Raw genomic sequence first — 24443 nt, forward strand, 5'->3', positions numbered from 1 at the left:
AGCCTGAGGGGGGATCTAGTGGTCATTTACAAACTAGTCAGAGGGGACCAGCAGGCATTGTGGGAGTCCCTGTTCCCCTGAGCACTACCACGAGTGACTAGAAATAACAGTCACAAGCTGACAGAGGGTAAATTCAGATTAGATATCAGGAGGCGCTACTTCACTGTCAGGGTGGCTAGGATCCAGAACCAACTTCCAAGAGAAATGGTGCTGGCTCCTACCCTGGGGGTCTTTAAGAGGAGGCTAGACAAACACCTTGCTGGCATCGTTTGACCCCAGTACTCTTCCCTGCCATGGCAGGGGGTCAGACTTGATGATCTGCTCAGGTCCCTTCCGACCCAACCAACTATGAAACTACGAAGAAAGAAAAGCAGTGCCATTTTGTCAGAGCTATGACCTATGAGAGAGGGGCAGTATTATAACTATAGTGTGTGGAGGACGATTGCTAGGAACTTGCACTGGATGACCTATTTTCTTCCTCACACCTCACCATCGTAACTTGGAGGTGGAAAGAAGGCTGGTTCTTCACATGTATTTTCTTCCTGTTTGCAGATGAACAAGAGATTCACATGGTTCTCCTAGAAAGAGGGCCCAGTAATTTACTGTTTGTTCAGTTTGTCCATATTATGTAAGCAGGACCCTTGAACATGAAAAATGGGCAATAAAGCAGAGCCTTTCTGCTGGAAGAAGCCCTGGTTTCTACAGCAAGCAATCTCTTGTAGGACCATGTATGTTAATTTTGGAATGATTAGGAAGGGAGAAGTCCTAGGGGTTTCTGCTGCTAAATTTCTCCAGAATACCACTACACTCTTTAAATCATTTCTAGAATTATCATGAGAGGGTGCCTCCATCTTCAGAGGCACCTGCTTCTTCAGGGTCACAATTGGTGTATTATTTATTGCCTCTTATTTTAACCAGTATCCTAAAGACTTAAACTGAACTGTCTTCCAGGTGTAGACATCTGGACTTCTGTGTTTCTAACATATCACACGGTATCAAAAAAGAGCTGTTTTGTAATTTAGAGACACTTAAAAAAAAAGAGACTAGGGCTGGAAAAGGCCTCAGGAGTTATCTAGCCCAACTCCCAGCTCCAGACTGGATCACCTCTGTCTGAACCACCCCAGCCAAATATTTGTTTAACTTCCACTTAAACTTTCAACAAGGGAAATTCCACAATCTTACAAACTCTTAAGGTCATCTGTTAGAATGTTTTTCCACACTTATAGCTAGAAAGTTTTATCTAATATCTAACCCACATCTTTCGTTTCTGGCAGTGTTGGAGTGATGTTGCAACTGTGATGCAAGAAATAAGCAAGAGGGAAGGATTCCTGTGGATGCATTCAGTTCACTGCATTCAGCAACTTGTCTACATCTATCACTTCTCCTTTTTTAACTATTTAAGACCATTATTTCTTTGTGGACACAGAGAATAACTGACTACAATCCTCTTTATAATGATCTTTTTTGAATGTCAAGGCTTTTATCACATCCCTCTACTCAGTCCTCGCTAGATAAAAACTCAACACTTTCAACTTTTGCTTCATATATCATATTTCATAGACCTTAAACCACTATTTTTTGCTCTCCTCTAGACTCTTGTCCAGTTGGTCAACATCTTTCTTGAAATATGGTGCCAAACTAGACATAATACTCCAGACATGGCTTTCACAATGCTGGTTATGCTGAAGACTTCACTGAAAGACAGTCTCCAGAGACTCTCAGCAGCTGTAAACTCCTCCAAACTGAGCAAAGGGGACATAAGGGCTAGGGAAAAATCTTCAAAAAGCCTTAGCACAAAATGATTCAATCTTTACAGGTTAGACTAGCCTGGCTACGCTGAATCAGTTTGTAACTGCAAAAACATCCCAGACATGCAGGCACATGCCTACAGTGGCTCAGGCTAGAAGCTGGGGGGTGCTAGAGCAGCCCTCCCTTCCCTTGCATAGTACTGAGCTGAGGGATAGCATGGCCGAGTACTCTGATTAGCCCAGCAGGGAAATGATAATAGTGTTTACCACCCCATTAAGAAAACAACAGAGGGACATTACCAGCTACCTGCTGATTCAGCATGGACCATAGATGTCAGCATGTGGTCTGCTAGCTAATACACAGACACCTGCTCCACAAGGCAGAGGGGAGGGGGGAATTTCTACTTAGCAGGGAGTGGTGAGGGGGAGGGGGAAAGCAGCCCGCAGTCTCTGCTGGAGCTCCAGCCAGGTAGCAGAGGGGAGGGGACAGCCCTGCTATGGAGCAGAGAGCCATGCCCAGCCCAGATAGCATGCTGGGACGCTGGCGGACTCTGATTTAATTTAAACCAGCAAGCAGTCTGGGACGGGCATTGCATAAATCGGTTCAACTCAAATCAGTTAAGTCTGATACTACATTCAACCAGGTTTATCTCAAACCAGTTTCAGCCATTTTCAAACTGGTTTATGTGTACTGAACATCTGTTCTGTTACAGGTTTAAACTAGTTTCTGATCACTTACACCAGTTTATGTGTAACGTCTGTCTCTAGCCAAGGAGTCAGCATATACTATAAGGATGGAAGGAGCCGACCAGAGATGGGGCCATAATCTGTGTATGAAAACTGTCAGCAGACATAATATCTCTCCTCAGCAGTTCTCTGCTGGTGGTATCAAGACAGAGCTGGTGCATGGATATTATCTTTCAAACACTGATCCCCACAATGCTCACAGTGCAAATGTGGCAGAAATAGTGCCTTGATGTATTGAAAGGTAATGGACTGACAATGGCTCCCTCCAACGTGCTAAATTTAACTCTACACACAAATCTGAATCAAAGCAAGAACTTCTCACCCATCAGCTGCTCTATGCCACTGTCATCAGCTCAGTGCAAGCAAGACTCCAAATGCCCAGTTTTATGAAACAGGTCTCTAAATTCTTGTATTTCTGCATGATGTTTCTTTGGACAAAAGCCATTACAGCACACCCAAAAGAAGGAAGGGAACGCTTGTGCTTCCCCCTTCCAAGGGCTGAAGGTTAATACTTGGAAATAAGCAACTGCCAAGAACAAATTCCCCCACCCACCACCCAACCCCAGCTTTGAAGTGTTTTCTTTTTAGCTTTACCTTGGCACACTGGCCAAATAAGTCACAAGTTTCCGAAGGTCTTCCTGCCTTATTCTGTCGTGATTGCTGCGTGCTGGGAAGGTCAGGATGGGACCACCTCGTTTATCACGGCCACCTGCAGAAAATAAGGGATTGTTAGAAAATCAGACAGGAAGCACATATCCAAAAAACCCGTATGTGCACTGAATTGATAAACTTAAATTACTGCAGGTTCAAGAGCTCTTGTTCACTGCCAGATTTCAGACTTGCTTAATTGAAGAAGACGTTCTCACATTCACAAGAGCTCCAAGGAAAGAACAAAAATGCAAAGAAACTTGTTACTGACATTTCTTTTTCCCTTAACTTAATCCCATCAAATCTCCAATATAACGATCAATGCAACTGGCCAATGGTAATGAAATCCTACTGTCATGGGAGAGTTTTTTAATGTGACAAAACTAGAGGAGCTGAAATCTTTTTCCCTGTTACCTGATCTGCATTGCTTTTCTAATCCCTAAGTAGCATTTATGCAGCAGGACATTTTAATCTATTTAGCAATTACTTAGAAACTGAAAGTTTAATTAAAAGCTGATATATGGCTCCTATGGATTCTTGCTCACAAGGTACCGTTGACAATCAGCAGGAGTTGTGGCTTTGGTTTACTTTGTCCTTTCCTTCAAATGCACTGCCTTTGGAAAAAAATCCCTTGCAACTGCCAGTGTCTGGTATGGAACCTCTTATGCAGTTTGTAACTGCATAAACATCCCAGACATGCAGGCACACGCCTACAGTGGCTCAGGCTAGAAGCTGGGAGGTGCTAGAGCAGCCCTCCCTTCCCTTGCACAGTACTGAGCTGAGGGGTGGCATGACCAAGAATCTTACAGAGATTCTTGAAATACATGGTATAAAATTTTAAAGTGCTATTGAATGATGCTAGCCCAAATTACAGAATCATAATCATTACAGATAAATAGAAACTGTTGGAGCATCTTCTTTTATTCGCCATTGTTAATACAATCTGAACATCTTGACACCAAAACTGATTTCCTCAACCACCATTTTGATCTTCCTTCTTGTGCTAGTGTAGTATTTCTCAGGAGCCATGAAAGGTTAGATTTTGAGTGCATGTCATTTTTTTATGATGTTCAGGAGGGAAAAACACAAAAACATTGGGAAGCGTAAGTCAAAAAAAATCATCGAGAGCTGCAGTGACTGGAGATATGTAATGTGGAGGTAGGTTGAATTCTGAGCTCCCCCACAGGGAATATTATCCCTTTAATAGAAAAATCACTTCTGAGAAGGGAAATCACATGGTTCTGTGAACTAGATCATTTGGCTGAGCCCGAGGAAGAGATTTGCAAGGGCAGGAACATAAACACCTCCAACATATACACCAGCTCATCCTCAAAGGGCCTAATCCTGCCAGGTGCTCAGCACTAACTCATTTCTGCAAGGATTTCAAGGGTCATGTACACAATTTTTGGATAGGAGGAGAGTGGCCCTGAGGTGCCCTGAATAGAGTTCAGAGATTCTTAGGTGGTCCTGTCATGGGATGGAGGTTAGAAGGAGAGTAAAAGTGGAGCATGGGAAGATAATTTAGTGTTTATAGGGAGTGTTTACATTACCATGACGTTCACGCCATTCACTGTAGTCAGCCCAGATCGTTAGGATCCTCTGTCATCTGCTGGTCCATCTTACCAAAACCATTCAGAACTCAGGGCATCTCAGAGCGAACATAAAGAAACCCAGGAATATAACGACGATGCTAGGAGCTCCTGGAGCTGATAAACCAGAAACAAATGCCCAAAGGCACTGGTCCCACTTGCTGCAGGATGTGCCTTCTATGGTAATTAGGGTTGATATTAAAGTCACCCACAAGCACATACCCATTGACCCCATGGCTATCAATCCCCTAAATCTACACCTCAACAGCAGCCCACAACAAGCTTGGACTTCTGGGTATGAGGTTGACCTTGATGCTAACTGCTTCCCAGCCTATCTCTTCCCACCATATGTTTGGCACTCACACCACATGCTTTATTCCCTGTTTCCATCTTCTAGCCCTTCTGTCCCCCACTTCATCACTACTACCCAGAGGGACAGACAAGTAATCCACAGATCTACTGCTGGAAGGGGTATACCTTACTGTCATGATCAAGAAACAAGAAGCTTGATGTGGGTGGTTCTGATGCAGTCTACAAGGTATCATAGATAGATAGATAGATGAGGAGCCGCTGGCATGAATTAGCCAGGTGAAAGCCCTAACCACATCACCTGTTGGCAACTAACCTCAATTTTGTTTCAACTGGCAAGACTGTCATGGACCTGAAAAACCTTTCCTGACAGAAGTTTTGTCAAAATAGGCACATTTCTGCGAAAAGTATCAATTTTGACAAATTAGAATTTTCTGATGAAACATGCATGCCAGCAAATTTCCACCCGTTTTAACAGCACTTCAAGGATTTTTAGCAAAAGCTGGGGATACAGGCCAAGTACTTTCTGGCCTGTCTTTGTGTCAGTCTGAAAGCCCTCCCTCCACAGTTCATTTAATTGTCCCCAAGGGAGCGGAACAGATAATACCACATCACGTGGCCTGATGTTACAAGGACGGGTTGGAGAAAATGGGCTAATTCTCTCCAGAGAAGTGAAGGTTACGTGATGACCCAGTTGAAGTTTTGTTGTTGTTTTTTTTAATCCAGATGATGGAAGGATTAAAAAAAGTTGCAATTCTTTCCACTCCTGCGGCAGGCAGATGGAAAACGATGGGAAAGCTGAGCTAAACAAAAGTTTAAGATACAAATGATTTTCAGGCACGGTGAGACTGATAGGAGCCAGCCTGTGTAACTGGACAAAATGTTCATTGTTAATACTATCTGGCAAATTTTTTTGGTTTGTTTGCCAATTATCCCCACACACTCCATTTTCTATGGATCTGTGCATTCTTCACAATTATTTGCCAAATAATTTGTAGGAAAACATTTTATATTAGTGATTCTTCCCAAACAAATGTCTATACTAGAGGTACGCAACCTTTTTAGATTCAAGGCACCACTCCTGAGTTGCCACTGTAGTTTTCACTTGTTTTTTGACTATCAAAAAAAAAAAAAAAAGAACAATTCTTTTGTTCCAAAGAACTCAAAGATCATGCAGGTCCAAATGTTTTTAACACAAGGGATTCCTATTTGAAAGCAGAGTGTTTATTTTGTGAATCAGGTTTACACATGTAATAGCGCTAACTTTGTGTGGCATCCCAGGGCCCCTTAAAAGCACCTCAAGGAACCCCAGGGTGCTGTGACACCCGGGTTGAGAATTGATGTTCTATACATTCCTGTGTCACCTTAGTACTTGAGGAGTCACCGGTTACTATTAGGAAAACTAATAAAACTTAACTTTTGTTTAGCACTTTATATCCACAGGTCTTAGAGTGCTTTGCAAAGGAAGCCAAGTATCATTGTCTCTACATTACTGACAGAGAAAGTGAAGCACAGACAGATCAAGTGATTTTCCTATGCCTAGTAGATCAGTGGTAGAAATCAGAACCAGTCCAATGCTGTATTGTGGAACTCATGATTGTTTTCATGGGTGGCTAAAAGGCCATAACTAAATGTGGCACAGAAGTCCTGTCTGCATAAAAAGTACTCACCTACAGAAAAAATCTGGCAGCAAGCCACTTTCTACTTGGATGCTGTTTCCTATGCACAGTGGATCCCCCTTGATCCACGCAAGAGATCATTTTGAAGTAACAAAACGCGAGGGTGAGCACAGAGTCTTGATTGCTCTTGTCAATACGCCTCATCACCTGCATCGCACTAAACTCAGAGGTATGAGAGGCAGTAATCAAGCATGTCATTATGCTTGCTAATTACATTTATTAAATGCTAAAACCAAAGCTTGATATTTCCAAATTATTTTTCAAGATGGGGTTTACAGGGTTTGTACTGATTTAGAGAGATAAACAGATGGCCTGTGGTTATTAGCACTCTGGGAAAAAAGAATAGGAGAGGAAGATGTGTGGGTGCAGAGGGGCTTGAAAACAAACATTTCACAACATACGTGCCCTTTCCTTTGCATACCTACTGCAAAATCCAGTGATTTATCCCTTACCATACCCTAGTAGCGGCAACATCCTCTTCCCTGGCCCTCTTGCCTCCCCCTTTCCCAGGCTATGCAGAAGCTGATGCTAAAAGTCAACTTCTGTCCTTGAGGACATAAAACCACTGCTGTCTGCTAATCCTGGTTTCCTCCTTCTGCATCAAATCCAAGCTAATCGTGTCATGACAAATTTGCTCACAGCACCTTATTCCGATACTAGATACCTTTCTGTGCTACACAGAGTACCAGGCAGTGCATGGGTCAAATAAAAAAATTAATGAGCAACCTACTCCTTCAAGCTCCACCTCCTGCCACGAGGTTCGATCACTACAGTAACAGGCAGATGCCCTTACAACAGGTATTTCAACAAGGAGCCTCCACTATCAGAAAGCCAAACAAAATAGACCTGCCTGGTGGCATTTGACAATGGATGATGATGGTGCAAGACAACCCATTTCTACCGAGGAGTGAATGCCACTGGTGGGGGTCTCTGGCCCCCATGCTAGGAATCACATTTACAAGTACTGAAAATCCAGGCTGCAAGCACTGGGTGCTATGAAGTTTTCTGGTCCCTTGCAAGATGTCCAAGTTGTCTAGACCCCTGTGCACTATCATCTGTGCACAAGTTGGGCAGGGCGTGTTAATCTGGGGCTGAATCGTTCCTTCCCTCAGAGCCTTGTGACACCTGGCACTGCAAGCTGCACAAATGCCGATCGTTGTTAGTGCTAGCTTGGAGTTTGGAGCAGTCACACCCTTAATCTAGACACCTTCTCTGTCCTCCATGTGCACACCTGTGACTTGTCACCAGAGGCCGAGGCAGGACTAGGAGCTGTAGCTGTGAGTTGCCACTACAAGGCTGGTGAGCCAGGGCAGACTTCTACCCCTGCTGTACAGGTGGGGGTGTGAGAGATCCTGGGATACTGAAGGATTTCAAGTTGGACGGCACATCGGTGGGAAGCGGCCACATCTTAATGGAAAAGGAGCTTTGTAGTGTGGATCAGAGATGATCCTGCCCTGGAGTGGCAAAATGTTGAGCCACATAATAAGTGTTTAACATGGGGTTAAAAGCTCCAGGAACCACATAAAATGACCATGTAACAAGACCCTTGGTTGTTTCTCTTCCTGGACAACTATTTCTTGTCCCTGGCAGCAGGGGATACTAGATAGGTAACTCTTCTGCTGCAACAGTACCTCCTTAGATTATCCTCCATACATAGTGCCGCTCTCCACCTACCTGCAAAGAAGGGCTCTGGCTGTAGCTTCTGCTGCTCTGCCGGCTTGTGGTGGCCAGCAGAGCAACCACGTGAGCAAGGGTTTCCACACCCCAGTCTCAGACAGCAGCGCTTTTGAAGTGTGCTGCCACTGGCTCTGATTGGCCAATAAGGGTAGGAAGGAAGTGAGATAAGATGACAGGCAACTCAAAGTAGTGCAAGAATGAAATGGGCATCTGCTACCCCAATTCAAGCCATCGCGTGGGGTGTGCTCCCTGGTAAACAACAGACACCAGGCTAGAACTCAAGTTTTGCGGGATCCAATTTATTCGTGACTGCATTTGATGTCTGTTTTATTCAACAAGCACTCCCAGGAGAAAAGGTAGAGTCATTTCCATCTATCATGCTGAAGATAGAGCAGGGTAGCACCTTCAAAAAGAATTGGTTCACAGAGGTCCAGCCTTCCTCTTTAGCATCTGATGAAGTAGGTTGGTGCCTACGGAAGCCAAGATCTCTCTAACTGCGTCAGTTGGTCTCTAAGGGCACTTTTACACATGCTCTGATATGTTCTGATTACAACACACTGGAGCAGACTCGGTGAATCGAGTTTGCTGGAGCATTCAAATCAGAGCCAGTGTGCTGCAGTGTTTGGTGTATTCAGTGTCCTGCATTTCAAAATGGTGACGGGGCACTTTAACTAAACCGCCCCAGTGCACATGTATAGTCACCCCAGGATGCCACGCTGCCCTACCTCCTTCCTGACTTCAGACTAGCGTGGCTAACCACCTTTCTATCTATCATGCACAGTTCAGCTCCACACCTGTCTGTCTATCTGAGCGCTGATTAACCCTCTCACCAACTGTGTTCTGCTCCAAGGCTCCTGTATTGCTGCCCCACCTTCCTGATACCTGGGATTTTGTGGGTTTACTTTCATAAGTACATGCTTTTCAGTGTACGTAAGGGCTGTGCAGTGGGTATATCTAAGGCCACAAAACAGTTCAATAGCAAAGGCAGAGTAGGCACACAGGAGTTCCTGGCCTCTGTTCAGATGTGTATAGCTCAGTTCACAAGCTCATGCTGGCTCCCCAGGATATCTTGGGTCCTGAGAAGATAAATCTCAATGCTGCAGAGATAGCGCCATAAGCAACTTTCCAGAAAAGATGAACTGTTCTTCAGGAGGGATTTTACTTCCAGTTCATCATAAAAGATGAATGGTAATGAAGACCTGTGCAGAACTGGACGATAGAACAAGCACAAATGAGCTCCCACACTTCTACATAATGAGAAGCAATATGTCCAGGCTTCCAAAATGCAATCAACAGACTGCAGAATAGCAATGGATTTATATCCAGAATCTCAAAGAAAGTAATATTCCTTTCGTTTTCCCTGGCCTAATTTCTGCCAGACCTAATGCTTCATCTAGTCCTACACAAAGCCTTGTCTATCCTCCCAGATCATTAATTCACTCTTAAAAGTCTTATATAAGATTATTTCTAGGTGCAGAGTCATTCTACTGAGTGATTTCCAATGGGAATGCACTAGTGCAATTGTAAGGAGGATTGAGCCCATGCCAACAACCTAACAAAGCTAAAATGTGATAAGTAAGGGCCTGGGTCTCCATTGCTTCTCTCTCTTTCACCACTATGAAGTCCCTATATCCAATTAAAATTGTGGAATTTTTGCCCCATTTCACAGAGGTGAAGAGCACTGAGGTACAAGGTCTATGTTCACGCTTGGAGCTCCCTTGATGTAGCACACAGCAGCTGTTGGCAAGATGTTCTCAATGCTGTGTCCCAGTCCCCAACTAAGATGTCATTCAGCCATCACTCAGAGCCAAGGAGTCTCTTGGAGCCTGTTTCAGCGTCTGAATGTTATCAGTGTTGCTTAACAGGAGCATCTGCATAATATGACAACCAATTTCAACTGGCTTATGCTAGTTTTTCCACACCTGACCTTCCAGGTATGCTTCAGATCCCATCGGGGAAGCAGGCATTTGGGACAGATGGGGAGATTTTGATTTGGCTGGCAATAGGTATTTGTTGATTGATGGTTATGCCTACGGGGAAGGAATATGCAACTGTTATAATTTTACTGTGATAGGCAGCAAATAAGCTACCCTCTGTCCAGGATCAGCAGCCTTTTGTGTGTGCATATTTAAATCTCAATGAACAAATACACCCCTGTTATGTGCCCTGCTGCAGAAAAACTCTCCTGCCATGGTCCCAGATGAAATGACGCTAGTGGTGCTGCGGGACTCTACAATAAGAGGAAAGCCTGTTTATGGAAGACTGAATTTTTGAGGGGAGATACCCTGAAGCGTGGGAATAAATGCCCTCAAGAGCTGCCTTTCTGCTCTACTATATCAAGGGAGCCCCAGGTGTGAACACAGGGCCTCACTCTTCACCGCCTTTTGCCTTGGTGTCATTTATACCTGTGCAAACCTCACCTCTTTCTGTACCTAGGGGAAGGTGCATTGCTTTGACCTGGCCCCTCCCGCCATGGTTATATATATTTTTATTCTCCTAGAAAAAAAACAACAATAAAGAAAAAAAAAAATCAAGACACCCCACTGGTGTCTGCCATGGGGAAGGATGAGAGAGCAAGTGCCACGTGACAGATGTTAGCCATGCTGCTAAATGCACTTTTGGAAGAAACTAGGGAACGGTGTAGAGGACTGCCCTGTCAGAAACCTATGCAGGCAGAATGGGTAGGCACAGGTTTAGGACAACTAATGCCAAGCTGACCACCTCTCTTTATTCGATCTGCCACTCTGATTTAAGCCCAACACAAATAAGCACATGGGGACCCTGATGTTCATCAGAAAACATGAAAAACATAATTAATTGTTCCCATTTGACTGGCTGCACAGAAATTTCCACACCCACAGCATGCAAACTATGCCCAATCGATGCCATATTGGAGACCCCACAGATAAGTGAAAGCCCAGAGAGTTAGGCCTGCCGGTGTTAAATATCTGCTACTATGGGGGTCCGTCTTCCTAGCCTTAAAGAGAAATGCAACCCTTGACGTAATGGAAATTTCCTGATGGGAATTTCTTCAAAATTGGTACATCACTGCAAAAACAATGACACTTTAACAAATCAACATTTCTGACAAAGAAAATGGCCAGCAGCCCTGGCATGAACAGTACATTCAATTTTAGCCCTCAGTGCTTCTGGTTAATTAAAACTCATCAGTTCTGAGCATACAGCCACTTTCCCACTTGTATGAATTTCCTGGCGGTAAGGAACCCTTCAGAGACTTCAAATCCCACAAACAAGACACACGTGAAGGAGCAAAAAAGGGAAATATTAGAACAACCCGCACCATCACCAAACCTGCCGGTTGCAATCTTAGGGCTGTCAAATGGAAAACTGAATTTGCCTCCCTGGTCTTCAAATTTTGGGATCCACCTAACCCCGCTCCATCTCAGTAAGTATAGCTTGGTTTTAAGGAGGTTGTTTCAGTGATACAGTCGGGTGCCCTCCCAATACTATGTCTGCAGGAGTGCCGCTCTCTAATAGGGTCACTTCTAGGATATGGTAACACTGCCGCAACTAAACCTTATATCAAGCAATAAGAAAGCCTGGCAAAAGGCTGAGCGGTGGACCTCGCAGAGCTTTATGGTGGGAGTTCTCCTTGGGCAGAAGTCCCCAAAGCCTCAGTTTCTAATTAGGGTTACCATATTTGTAATTTCAAAAAAGAGGACATGGGGGCATGTGACTGGGGGAGGGGGGTAGTGATATAGCCCCTGCTGCCCCCCCATTCCCAACCCGCAGCCCCTTTCCCACCCCCCAGATCTGCTGGCTGGTGCCACTCACTCCCGACCACAACCACTGCCCCCAGCCTTGCCGGTGCCCCGCACTTCTGACCCGCGGCCCCCGCTCCCTCCCAGCCTGGCTGCCCGAGCAGCTTGCTCGCGCACACGCACGCGGTTCAGCAGCTGCCGGGGCCCGCACGAGAGCACGCCATCTCCCAACAGCCAGTTGGTTTCCCCACTGCCCCCAGCCTCGAGCAAAGCGAAAATCCGGACAGTTGCTTGCACTGTAAAAAACCCACCAGGACGGAGGACATGGGGCCAAAAAAGAGGACATGTCCAGGAAAACCCAGACCCTGGTTTCTATATCAAGAGACATTCCCAATGTAGCATAACTAAAGCAGGGAGGGATGTTTGCTGAAGTATACTTCAGTGTTCAGCACCCTGGGGACCGTGCAGCTGGTTTCTGTGCCTTTAACCTGCAGAAAATGTTGTCACTTATGCTCGTTCAAAAGCCTGGCAGCCACTTTACGACCAGAGTAGTTTTCGAGGCCCTGTCTATAGCTCGCGTACAAGGGTCCCTTTGCTGTACAAGCTCAATTCTCGGTTTCACCCTTACTTTGTTTTCCTTGCTGTTGTTACTCTGATCTAATTAAAATTGCAGCAGTTAATGAAACAGGTATATTTGGCTGATTGATTTTGGGTGGCGCAGCACTTATCAGAACACAAAGGTCGTCCTAGACGCCAGTCACTGAATCAAAGGGGATTGTCCTCAGTCCTGGGTCAGATCCTAGCACAGCTTTATAAGCCCCGAAGAGCAGAATTTAGGAGAGAGCAATGCTTGCCCTCTTCGTCAGCACAGGTGGCCTCATTAACCTGAAACAAGCCAATTAAGGCAGCACATAAAAGAAGGTCTCGCACTGCTCAGAAGGGAGACAGGTGGATCTTTCTTGGCAGGCTGCTAGCGTGTCAGAGCCAGGACAGTGAGCGCTGGCAGATAGTAGCAAGTCTCGCTAAAATTGTTTGATTTAAACCATAGCTATTGTTAAAACATATGGAAAGAAATATGGCCACTGACTCCGCACCCTGCTAACGTTCCATTTGCGAGGAACCACAACCTGCAAAGGAAGCCAGATATCCCTGGAGAGAGCTTTAATTTCTCTTTCAGCCTTCGATTCCAAGTGCAAGCAGCTCTACAGACCCAGAGAGCTTCCACAGCAAGTTAATTTACAGGCTCAGATGCAATCAAAAGCCCTGGTGATTTCACAGTCTGAAACCTTCCCTTTTTCCTTCAAAGAAAACCCTGGAAAAGCATAGCAGAAAATTCTAAATGAGCAACAAAAGCAATTAGAGGTCTAGAAAACGGGACGTAAGAGGAAAGGTTAGAAGACTGGAATGATTTAGTCTATCGAAGAGACGATGGAGGGGGGAATTTGATGGCAGTCTTCATATAGAAAAGTGGCATTATAAAAAGGACGGCAATCAATTCTTCATTGCATCCATAGGAAACAGAACAAGGAATTGCAACAATTCTTAATGCATGAATCGCGCAGGATGCTGACACACCGTACATTTACGCCATTGTACTCGTTTACGTGGTATAAATGTGCAGGGGATACATGGCAGACAGCCTGTTGGAAAGTCAGGAGCAAGTACAACACCTGTGTGCTTTAGATCACAAGTGTGTTGCAGATCTTTTAGACCATATGTGCCAATATCCCTTTTAAACCAATATCCCTGAAACATGGAAGATATTGTAATTAGCCATTTTGAAATGAAAACTTCACAGCTGAACAAAACAGAAGCAAAATTCAACACCCTGCCTGCCGTCGGACACCATCAGGTAACAAGACTGCTTTAACCTACTGTCCGTGCCTGCTTGGCATGCTCACAGAGCACCCTTTTTTAAAATGGACTGTTATACTCAGGGGAACCCCACCATCTTTTACCTCCCCTGTGCAACATGAAGTTTTATGTCTACCTGGGAGAACTTTTACAGTCTTTGAATTCTCTTCTGCCGGAGGAAGGGCATTTGGGCATGAAAGCTTGCAAAGGAAGACTTTTTTTTGGCTATTTAGTTAGTCTAATAAAAGATATCACTTCTACCCCAAGAGTGTTGTCTGCCTGCAGATCAAGATCATTTCTTCCCGGGGAAGTCACCTGCTTAACGGAAACAAGCTACTGTTGTGTCCTCTGTCCCCCAGCAGTGAATTGCTTTAATAGAGCTTACTGCAGGCAGCTATCCCCTGGTCATTTGTCTGCCATAGACACCAGCGTAACTTAAAGCAATATAGAAACCGATGTAAGTAAGCTAAGTGTGAACATGCTGCATATACACCGAGTACGCTGAAAGAGAAACTTTGTCATCAGCACGTGCTCCCATGAGCTGCAGAATGGGATTGCACCTTGTGCCGTCATCAAAGTTTTCAGGGAAGCCCACACTTCCACGATAATCCTGTTTACCTTGGAGCACGCTTTTCCTAGACTCAACAATGGCCTCAGACACTAAACAACAGTTAAGGGTTTCCACTTTGACTCATCCTGCCAGTCCTAAATTTAGTACAGCTTAAATTGCCAGGCTGCCCTTTCACCTGGTCTATTTACATCAAATGTCTTCATTTCCTGTAAAGCTCTCTCTGTGTCCAAGCCCTCAGACTTACAAGTCAATTTAGACCCTTCAGTCTGGGTTAAGACTATGATGCTGGAGGTGACTGGTTTTATGTATAATTATAGATAACTAGCCTAGACCTGGCTGGTTGTTTCTTGACCCACATCCTTTGCTTCTACATTCTTAGTAAAAAAGAAAATGAAATAAAGACACCCCTTTATTTTTACTTCCCATTGGCTCAATCTAGGCTGATTACAATAAACATTACAACTACACAAAACAATTCAACTATTCTTCCTGTGCCCATGGGTTGCCTTACACTCAGCCATCCTCCCAGAAATCTGGCCAGCCAGCTCCTTTGATCCTTGCCTTGCCACAGAAACAGATCTTACCTATATGAAAATGTCAAAACCCGGATGTTGCAGTTTTCTTAGACTGGATTTGCCTCCAGAGACTGGAAGTCTCTGTGAAACCTTCTGGATCAAAATGTCTTAGGTATGACACTAAGTAAGAATAAATATTTCAATTTTTTCCTTGTTGAGTAATTCTTGGGCTATGCCAAGAGTTACTCATGAAACAAAGTGTTCACAGCCTAAGGGTGGTCAGAGTTTGGAGGTGCATTGGAAGAAGAAGAAATGTTTTCTGACCCTAGGAGAGAGGTTTGAAGTCAGATACTACATTCAACCAAGTTTATCTTAAACCAGTTTCAGCCATTTTGAAATGGTTTATGTGCACTGAACTTATGTTCTGTTACAGGTTTAAACCAGTTTCTGATCACTTAAATTGGTTTATGTGTAGTGTCTGTCCCTAGCCTTAGGGAACCTCTGCCTGGGTAAGGGAGATAGCTGGAGCCAAAGAGGGGAGGAAAAAGGCATAGAAGCTGTGTGAACTGGGCTCTCTACCTCCCAGGAGTCTCCTGAATGAGCACACACATCCTAACATTTGTGCAGGTTAAATCTTCTATTTATTACAATCAAGTAGGTGAACAGAACACCTTAAATTCAGTCATCAAATGGGCCATCTGGATTTCTCATGAACAGCTGTAACCACATCCTCCAAAATGCTGTGTTCACCACCCCTCACTGAAAAAATAATAATCCTGCATCCCTCTTTTATATCTTTTTTTTCTGTGTTCATCTCCTTGCAAAATAAAAACCAATCCCTGGCTTAAAATCTGCTCTAAACCTGTCAGACCTTTCCCAAAGCTCTTACTGGTAACAGCACAATGTTGACTGGGCAAAGCCAAGGTTTTATTAGGGTATGTGCCACAAGCTTGGGGCCAAAGTCACTAACCTGTCTGCCTTACTGTGAACATTTAAGAAAACAACTGCACTGCAATGATACAGATGGCAATACTTTGCAAATGTTAGCTCTACTGGTTATTGGTACTGAAATGGGACCTTTGACAGCTGCGTACAAAGGCTTGGCCAAGATAGAGCAAGCTCATATTCTGGGCTGCTGGAAGGAAGCCAGAACCATGCTAGAGAAACTAACACAGGTGAGGCACCAAGGGTCTTTGCCATTCCTTGCCTTAGAGACAGGGGGCTTTCTGAACGTGTGAGCTCTCCTTTGAGCTCGACTGTTAGGCCTTCCTGGGACTGTTTCACAATCTTCTGTTGACATGCGTCACCTGAGCTAGGGACAGGTAAATTACACATAAATTGATATAAGTGATCAGAAACCAGTTCAAATCTGTAACACAAGTTCAGTACACATAAATTGCTTTCAAAATGGTTGAAACTAGTTTAACATAAACCTGGATGGATGCAGTATCAGACTTAACTGATTTAGGCTAATTTGGTTTATTGAACTTCTGTCCCAGATCCCTTCCAGATTCAAGTTAACTCACAGTCCTCCAGCATCCCAGGATGCTTTGCACCTACCCTACAACAGCCCCCCACACCTCACAGGGTGGGCAGGCTATCCTTGGCCCAAGCTGACTGCTCCAGCAGGGAGGCATCTGGGCCACTGCAGGCATGCGGCTGCATTTCTGGAATCAAAAGCAAATGTTCGTTCACTTGCTTATCTGTTCTATCTACACGGCTTAGACTAACTTGCGAAGAATGAACTGACCCATCCTCAGGCTTTTTGACTGTCTGTACTTAGCCCTGATGACATCCTCCTAATAACGCTCTGCCTTGCTAGTTTACATAAGCAGACCAAAGCACAAAACAGCTGCATTCTATTTACTCAGATACAGACGATAGTATACGGGTAGTGCCTGTCCTGAGGAGCCCATTTAATAGCAGTGGCATGAAACAATTCTGGTGAAATTCAGTAATTTTCTTGTTTTTTTCTTTTGCAAAAAAAATTTTGCCTTTGTGCTCCTGTCATATTTTAGCAAATTATTCCATTTCAATTAAAAGATGCCAGCCATCGGTTCATGCATTCAGGTCTTTTTCTAAATCTGCTTCATTACAATGATACAGGGAGAGACCAAACTCTGCTTGAACTCAGGCTTAAGGAATAAAGGTGGGGCTATTGTAATAAGAGGCCGCAGCCTCATATATTCTATTTTCCAAAGCCACTAGCAATTATTATCTCTATTCATTGTGCCAGGAGACTGTGGATAGGAGGTTTAAATCCTAAGGTTGCTATCTAGCTTTCTGGGTTGGGAAAGCTCACATTTCATGCAGAGACAACCTCTGGAAAGCAGTGAGGCTGTCAGGGAAGAGCTCTCCCATGTGTCCTTGTCCATAGTGAATCACCTAGAGAAACTCAAGAGGAGTGTGCAGACATTTGGCAGTGCTCCTCTCATAATGCACAGGTAAAGCAGGGTTAAGCCAAGCAAATGTCAAAGCAGCAAGAAATACAGGTAGTGAAGAGGATCTCAGAGTTAGCACTGAACCAAAGCCCCAGAACCAGGATTCTTGAGCTTAGAATCATAGAAAATTAAGGTTGGATGGGACCTCAGGAGGTCATCTAGCCCAGTTCCCTGCATAAAGCAGGGCAATTTCCAATCACACTGTCCTAGCCAAGGCTTTGTCTACCCAGGTCTTAAAAAGCTCCAAGGATGGAAATTCCATAACCTCTCTGTGTAGTGTGCTCCACTCCTTTACTACCCTCCTTGTGAAAAAGTTTTTCCTAATACCTGACCCACGGACAACTGTTGCTGCCTTAGTCGGGGGGGCACATGCCCCTCTCACGGCCTATCCCACCGACTGGGGGGGGAGTCCCCACAACCGATCTCGCTGCCCATGGCCAATCCTGCGATGGCTGATTGCTGCAGCCAGGGCCATCCCTGGGGAGAGAGAGGTGAATCGGGGTGATCGCCCTGGGTGGCTCCGCAGAGCTGGGCGAAGCAGCAGCGGCGCAGAGCTAGGCGGAGCTAGGCAGAGCGGTGGCTCCAGGCTGCTCGGTACCACCCCCAGTGGCAGTGGCGGCTTTTTCAGGTCTGAGGCTCATGGGATCGGAGAGGAGGCAGCGCCCTGCATGGGCTTATTTACCCCAGGCCCCACACCCTGCTCGGGTCGGCTCTGGCTGTGGCCAATCACTGCGGCCACTTCCAGGACTGGGTGCAGCTGCTTCCAGGAGGGGCTGCAGCAATCGGCCAGAGCTTGCAGGGGGGGCACTGGTGCTCCTGCCTGCCCCCCCACCCATCACCTAAGCAGCAAGCGCAGCCAGTCAGGGGTGCCCCGGTGTTCTCAGGGGGTACCCATGCATCCCCTACATGTTGCCACTGACCTAACCTAAACTTCCCTTGCTGCAACTTGAGCCCATTGCTCCTTGCTCTGTCATCTGCCACCACAGAGCAGTCCGGCTCCACCCTCTTTGGAAACACTCTGCAGGGAGCTGAAGACTGAGGGGATTTAATAGCAGCCTTCGTTTCTCCAGACTAAATAAGCCCAGATCCCTCAGCCTCTCCTCAGAAGTCATGTGTCCCAGCCCCCTAACCATTTTCATTGTCTTCTGCAGAACTGTTTCCAATTTGTCCACATCCTTTCTGTAGTGGGGGGCCCAAAACTGGACACAGGACTCCAGATGTGGTCTCATCAGTGCCAAATAGAGTGGAAGAATCACTTCCCTCAATCTGTTGGCAATGCTCCTACTAATGCAGCCCAGTACATTGTTAGCCTTTTTGGCAACAAGGGCACACTGTTGACTCATCTTCAGCTTATTGTTCACTGTAACCCCCAGGTCCTTTTTTGCAGAGCTGCTACTTAGCCAGTCAGCCCCCAGCCTGTACTGGTGCATGGGATTGTTCTATCCTAAGTGCACGACTTTGTATTTATGCTTCACATAAGTCAAACCAAAACCCAGAGATCTTGTCATTATTCAGCACTCTGAAAGTTTGCCAATATCCTTCTGGTCGTCTCCAAGAGAACAGAATCACTTAGCACCATGGCGTCAAACATTTTTTCTGCAGCCAGCTCCAACCCGGAGCCACACAATCCAGCCTGTGGATTGCTGGAGCAGCCCTGTGTGCTGGCCCCTGCCCTGCATGCTGTGTGGTGCACAGACTGGACCCAGGGCCCCATGCGCTGCATGCACTACAGGTGGGTCACATGGGACACCACACGTAGCCTGGACCCCAGACCCCGCGTGCCACATGCAGTGCCTGGTCCGCCTGTCCACTGTAGGCAGCACTTGGGGCCCTGAGTCCAGCCCATGTGCCATACCCATTGCCACATACTACAAGCAGTGCGCACCAGCCTGGGAGTTTGCTGTGTACATGGCGCCTGGGCCTGACACAGGGCCCACACTGCCCATGGTGCAGGCAGTCTGGGGCACAGGCCTCATGCAGTAACCTGGACCAAACCTTGTGCTGCCTGCAGTGCTGGGTCCAGCCTGTGCACTGTGTGCAGTGCATGTCTCATGCCAGCCCCGAGGGCCCGTGTGTGGCACATGGACTGGACCCAGCACTGCAAATGCTGCATAGGCAGTTAGTCGGGTTCAGCCTGCACACCTGCAGGGCTGGATGAGTTTGATACCCCTGATTTAACAGAAGGGACCTAGATAACTTCCAGCAGTCTCTGCTTAAATGCCTTCCTGTGTAACACTCTCTAGGACTACACCCCGTCCCAATGAGCTTTGCAGTTGCTGTGCACTGGTGACTGCTTTGTTCCACCTCCTTAGAGAAGCCGACAACAAGATTCAAGTCGATAGTTCAAGTGCACAAGGCATCCTAAGATATTCAGAATGAGACAGAGCAAGATAAAGTAACCACATGTCCCAGTCTTGCAAGGTTGTTCTTGTTCTTTCACTCGATGTCATGGTGCTTGCCGAAATTCTCTGCAACCCTCTGAAATGTCCCAGGTTGTCATTCAAGTCAAAATATTTGGGGCTTTCACAGTGACAAAATATTTGTTCAGGTCATTGCTACACTGCCAAAGTGGCATCTAGACCAAATGCACTCTCATCACACAGCGAGTGCATTTCACAGCCACCATTAATTCGAGGTCAAAACTTTTCACGAATTGTCTGGCAGCACCATTGCACAAGTCCATGATCCAATCCTCTCAATAGAAACCCCTGCCCTGGTACGTCAGGGTGGAGGGCAGAGGAGGGGAAAGATTGGGTACAGAATGACCCTTCTGTCTGTTGTCTCCCTCATCTCTACAGCACGTGGCACCACGGGGACCCAAGGAGCAGAGGATGTCTCAAGGAACCAGTGGAGTTGTTTGGCTGCTCCTGACAAGAGCTTTTCGGACTGAGACCATAACAGATTGAAGCAAGCAGCCACGGCATGGAGGACTGGGATAATTTCAGGACCCCGGGGATTCTGCGACTGAAGCGTCTCTTTTTCTTTTAGAAATATGGCCTACCTGGCACAAGAGTGTCATCATTTTTGCCTGTTGCGTCACTTCCAGCCAGCAAATCATAATCCACTCTAACAGTGCCCGAATCCAACCATTCCCCATGTGCCTTCTCAACTGCCCCAAATGTCCACAAACAGAGTGTACTGATATTTGTTCCTCAGAATAAAAACCCACAGATCAGCGCACCCTGTTCTCCAGGGTCTTCGAGGAAGAGTTGTTCTATACAGGGAGCATCAACATTACCATGAACCAGGTTCCCTACAAGCTGCCGGCTGCCTGGGACTGCAAACCAAATACTCCACAGTTTATAGGATACAGAGCTTGATGCAACGTAGGAATAAAGTTATTCACAAGGCAATGGGATGCTGGATCTGAAATCCCAGAAAGCTGAGATACCGGGAAGTGGACCGGAGCTTTGCCCCTCCAGCCTATCTTGACAGCAAGCCACAAGTAAAAAGGGCAGATTTCAATACACTTGTACTGGGCAGGGTCTGGCTCTACATGCAGTTATATGGAAATCAACGGGGCTGCTCATGACGTAGAGTATTAATCAGCGTAAGGAAGAGAAATCAGAAGCTGATCCTTCGCGTGTGTCTACCACTGTGAAGGACTAGACTAGACATCCGCACTACTACTGTGCTTCCCACCTTTTCACTGGCATGATGCAGTGCGTCCCTAAAGGGAAGACAAATGAAAGATGTGCTCACCTGACACAAAGGCCACTTTCTCCTTCAGGATGGGAAGGACATCAGCCGCTTTTAAGCCATCGTTTCGAAAAGACCCTGCAAAACAGAGGGAAACAACAACGGCACATTAGAAGAGACGGCATCCTGGACTCGGCTTCCTAGACATTTCTCTCTGTGCAAATCAAATGACAGAAAGTGCTTTTCTGTAATTTCAAGACTATAATACAGACTCTAATTGCTGAGATGCAAACCGCGTTCGTTTCACTGGTTTGTGAGAAGAAAGCTAGGGAGAATCTGCCCTTCTTATTGCTGTCCTGCCAAGTCAATCATTTCCAGCCAGGAAATCCAAATGCCTCCCTTTGCCCTTCTACAGACCAGACATGTAGCCCTGCCGGGCTGCACGGGAGTGGAAGAGAGCACCAGGCCCCTTCCAGCCTCTGAGCCCTGCCCATGCAAAACTGCATTCAGCAGACTTCACCCCTAGAAATACATCACCGAGGGGGTTGGGTTAACACAGATCCTGCCCCCTTTTCCATCAGCTGCAGCTAACACAGGTTTGTTGGATGAAGGCAAGAGTAAACTGGACTATGTCAAAGACTGGAAGGCCTCTTCCTATCGTGAGCACCCACCTGAGTTACCCAGAAATCCTCCAGAGCCTCCAATTGCTGCAGGTCCCTTTCTGCCCCTAACAGCAAGGGCAGTAAGCCCAGGGTCAAAATGTGGCCTTGTATCAATGCTGCTAAATTTGCAAGGTAGTTCAAAATGGGCTGTTTACCTTGCCTTGAAGCTTCATGTGGTCTCACCCCCTCAAGGGTTTTCACCAATAAATCACTGATTTTTCACTCACTTAGAAACATAATGAGCTCTGAAATGCCTTCTCTTTCAAAGCCAAGAACACTTCCCTTATCTACCATGGGCCAATATTAATGGGCCACCCCACTGCAGACCAGAAACTGCTATTCCATCAGCTGCTGTTGGAAGAATAAATAGATGAGCGTTTGAAGGACATCTCTACAGTTGCTATAGTATACAGAGCGTCTGTCACTGCCGGGTGAACACCCATCACAACAAGATAGCTGCAATACGGCTTTCCATCCACCACACGTCCACGGTCACAAAAGATTACTGTGTTCACTGAAACATTTTATTTCTAACTTCAACCTCTCTGACAGACAGGATCCCCTAATCATGTGAGAAAGAGGCAAGGGCATAGGATAACCCTGTCACTTAGAAGTGCTTCTGATGATTGCCCAGAAACAAGACGCTTTCACTCCAACCACCGTATGTGGCCGCTTTGGTGTGATTCTCCACTCTGTTGCCTCTTTTCTTGCTAAATCTAGTATTGCTCCTAGCAGATTCAGTTGTCTGAGATTAAATGAGGAATAAGAAAACCATATCGTCGTGGCTCTGGCATTAGGTACCTACCAAAGATCTAGTATTTTGATGCCTGCAGGTCTGAGAAAACAGCAGTTGGGAAAATTAGTTTCAGTGCATACAACAACATGGCAGGCTACCCAGATTTTGCCAGGATGAGGACCTTACTAGGGATATGTCCTAAGAAATACCATTGTACCTAGTGTCGGTGTGAGCTTGTTTGCATACGTACATGCATAAATGCAAACAATTTTGTGCTACGGGTGACGGTCCATTATGAAAGATGACTTGTGTAACACTGTACCTTCACACTGTATTTGCCATGTAACGTTCCTTTCTTTTATAGACACATTTGTTTTCTTCTAGTGACTGCCTGCTTCATGCACAACCACTTGCTACTTTCTTGTCCTTAACCAAGTTCTCCTCTAGATCAGGTGGTGGAAGCCTGCCTGCCCATTTTTGCTAAACGGCTTAGGCCTAAACTCTGCTGACACAAGTGATATCAGTATACAGGCAACCCCTGTTTAACGCTGTTTCGCTTAGCACTATTTTGCTATAACGCTCACTATAATTGATACCTGATTCCACTTAGTGCTCAGCAAGTTTCACTATAACGCTTGTGGTTGCCATCCTGGGTCACTAAAAACACTTGCGATCACCCTCTTGGGTTGTCAAAAACTTTTGGTTTTGCTTAACGCTCGTTTTTTCAGGAACCAATTAGGAGCCCTAAGCGGGGGTTGTCTATACCTGTGGCCACAGTGCATTATACTTGTTGTTATGTCTTCCTTGATAAATGAATGGGCGCTGCTGGTTGGTTAAGCTCATCAGCAGTAAAAGGCTGCATGATGAAGTTTCCTTTCTTCCTACAGTCGTAAGGAGGAAGAAGCCAGAAGCTTCATCTTAGCATTGGGTCAGACTGTATCTGAACAGTGGGATGCACTTTAGAAACCCCAGCATGTGAAATTCCCCTAGGTGTTCAGCTCACTGGGACAAAGTCCCGGTAGTGGCCAAAGCAGGTCACGTGGGACTTCATGCATAGAAAGGCAAGGGGAAGATTACTGCAAGGCTACCATAATAGCACTGGAGATTGGGTCAAGCCTTGCTGAAGCTACCACCCTTCAGCTACATAGTCAGTTCGACACATGCTTCTGCCCAAAGCCAAGGTGAAGGCAATGCTGCTCAGGAACTGGACCGCTCTGAGCGGAGGGGCCTGGGGACAAGGCGGGGGCTGGAGCGGGGACAGAGGGAAGAAGTCAGCTTCAGCACAGCCTGAAACAAGCAGTGGTGCGTGACTCTGAAGGAAACCTATAGAGCAGGCTTTGGGCTTGGGAGTGTTGTCTGAAAGTGTCTTGGGGCTGTGAGCAGGGGAACTGTCTCCGGTTGGCTGGTTCCTCTTGTGTGTGCTCAAGAAAGCAGGGTTTTGTAAGTCAGCAGGATTCTTGTAACTGAAGAGAAGTGCATCAAAAATACCCCAGCTCCACTACCAATTTCTCCTCCTTACCAGAACACCCAACAACCCCAAAATTTAGCTCACCAGTCAGGTCAAAAACAGCAGCAGTTTCATAATGCTTAGGGTCGGACGAGACCCAAACAGATCATCAGGTTCGACGCCCTGCCCCGGGCAGGAACGAGTGCAGTAGATTAGCCTTTGGCAAATGCTGGGCTTTGCACATCTATTTCTCCACATTTTTTATTTAATTATGCACAAACCAATGTACTAGGCAAGTGGATAAATGCAACAGTATGAATGTGCATGGCCTGAATGGCAAAGAGCTGCAGGGGTGTACTTATAATCTTACAAAACACAGCAGAAGAGTGTTCAATAGCGGTCAGAACAATGAAGAAACAAGGTGGCAGTGAGCCAGTTGTCCAACATTAAACGATGTTC

At 45.9% G+C, this 24443-nt stretch overlaps 1 protein-coding gene across 1 annotated transcript in view; it reads right to left on the bottom strand.

Moving 5' to 3' along the window:
• The window catches only part of KALRN (kalirin RhoGEF kinase), a 764809-nt gene that overhangs the window by 513935 nt on the left and 226431 nt on the right, over positions 1 to 24443 (bottom strand). Inside the window, exons 2-3 of the mRNA XM_090045976.1 lie at positions 21203 to 21277; positions 3090 to 3204 (exon numbers count right to left, since the gene is read on the bottom strand). Of these exons, the coding sequence (XP_089902102.1) occupies positions 3090 to 3204; positions 21203 to 21277 (190 nt within the window). The remainder of the gene's footprint in view (positions 1 to 3089; positions 3205 to 21202; positions 21278 to 24443) is intronic.

The sequence above is a fragment of the Crocodylus siamensis genome, chromosome 4 (assembly GCF_052110815.1).
Source record: "Crocodylus siamensis isolate JL-2025a chromosome 4, ASM5211081v1, whole genome shotgun sequence".
In the NCBI taxonomy this organism is placed as follows: domain Eukaryota; kingdom Metazoa; phylum Chordata; order Crocodylia; family Crocodylidae; genus Crocodylus; species Crocodylus siamensis.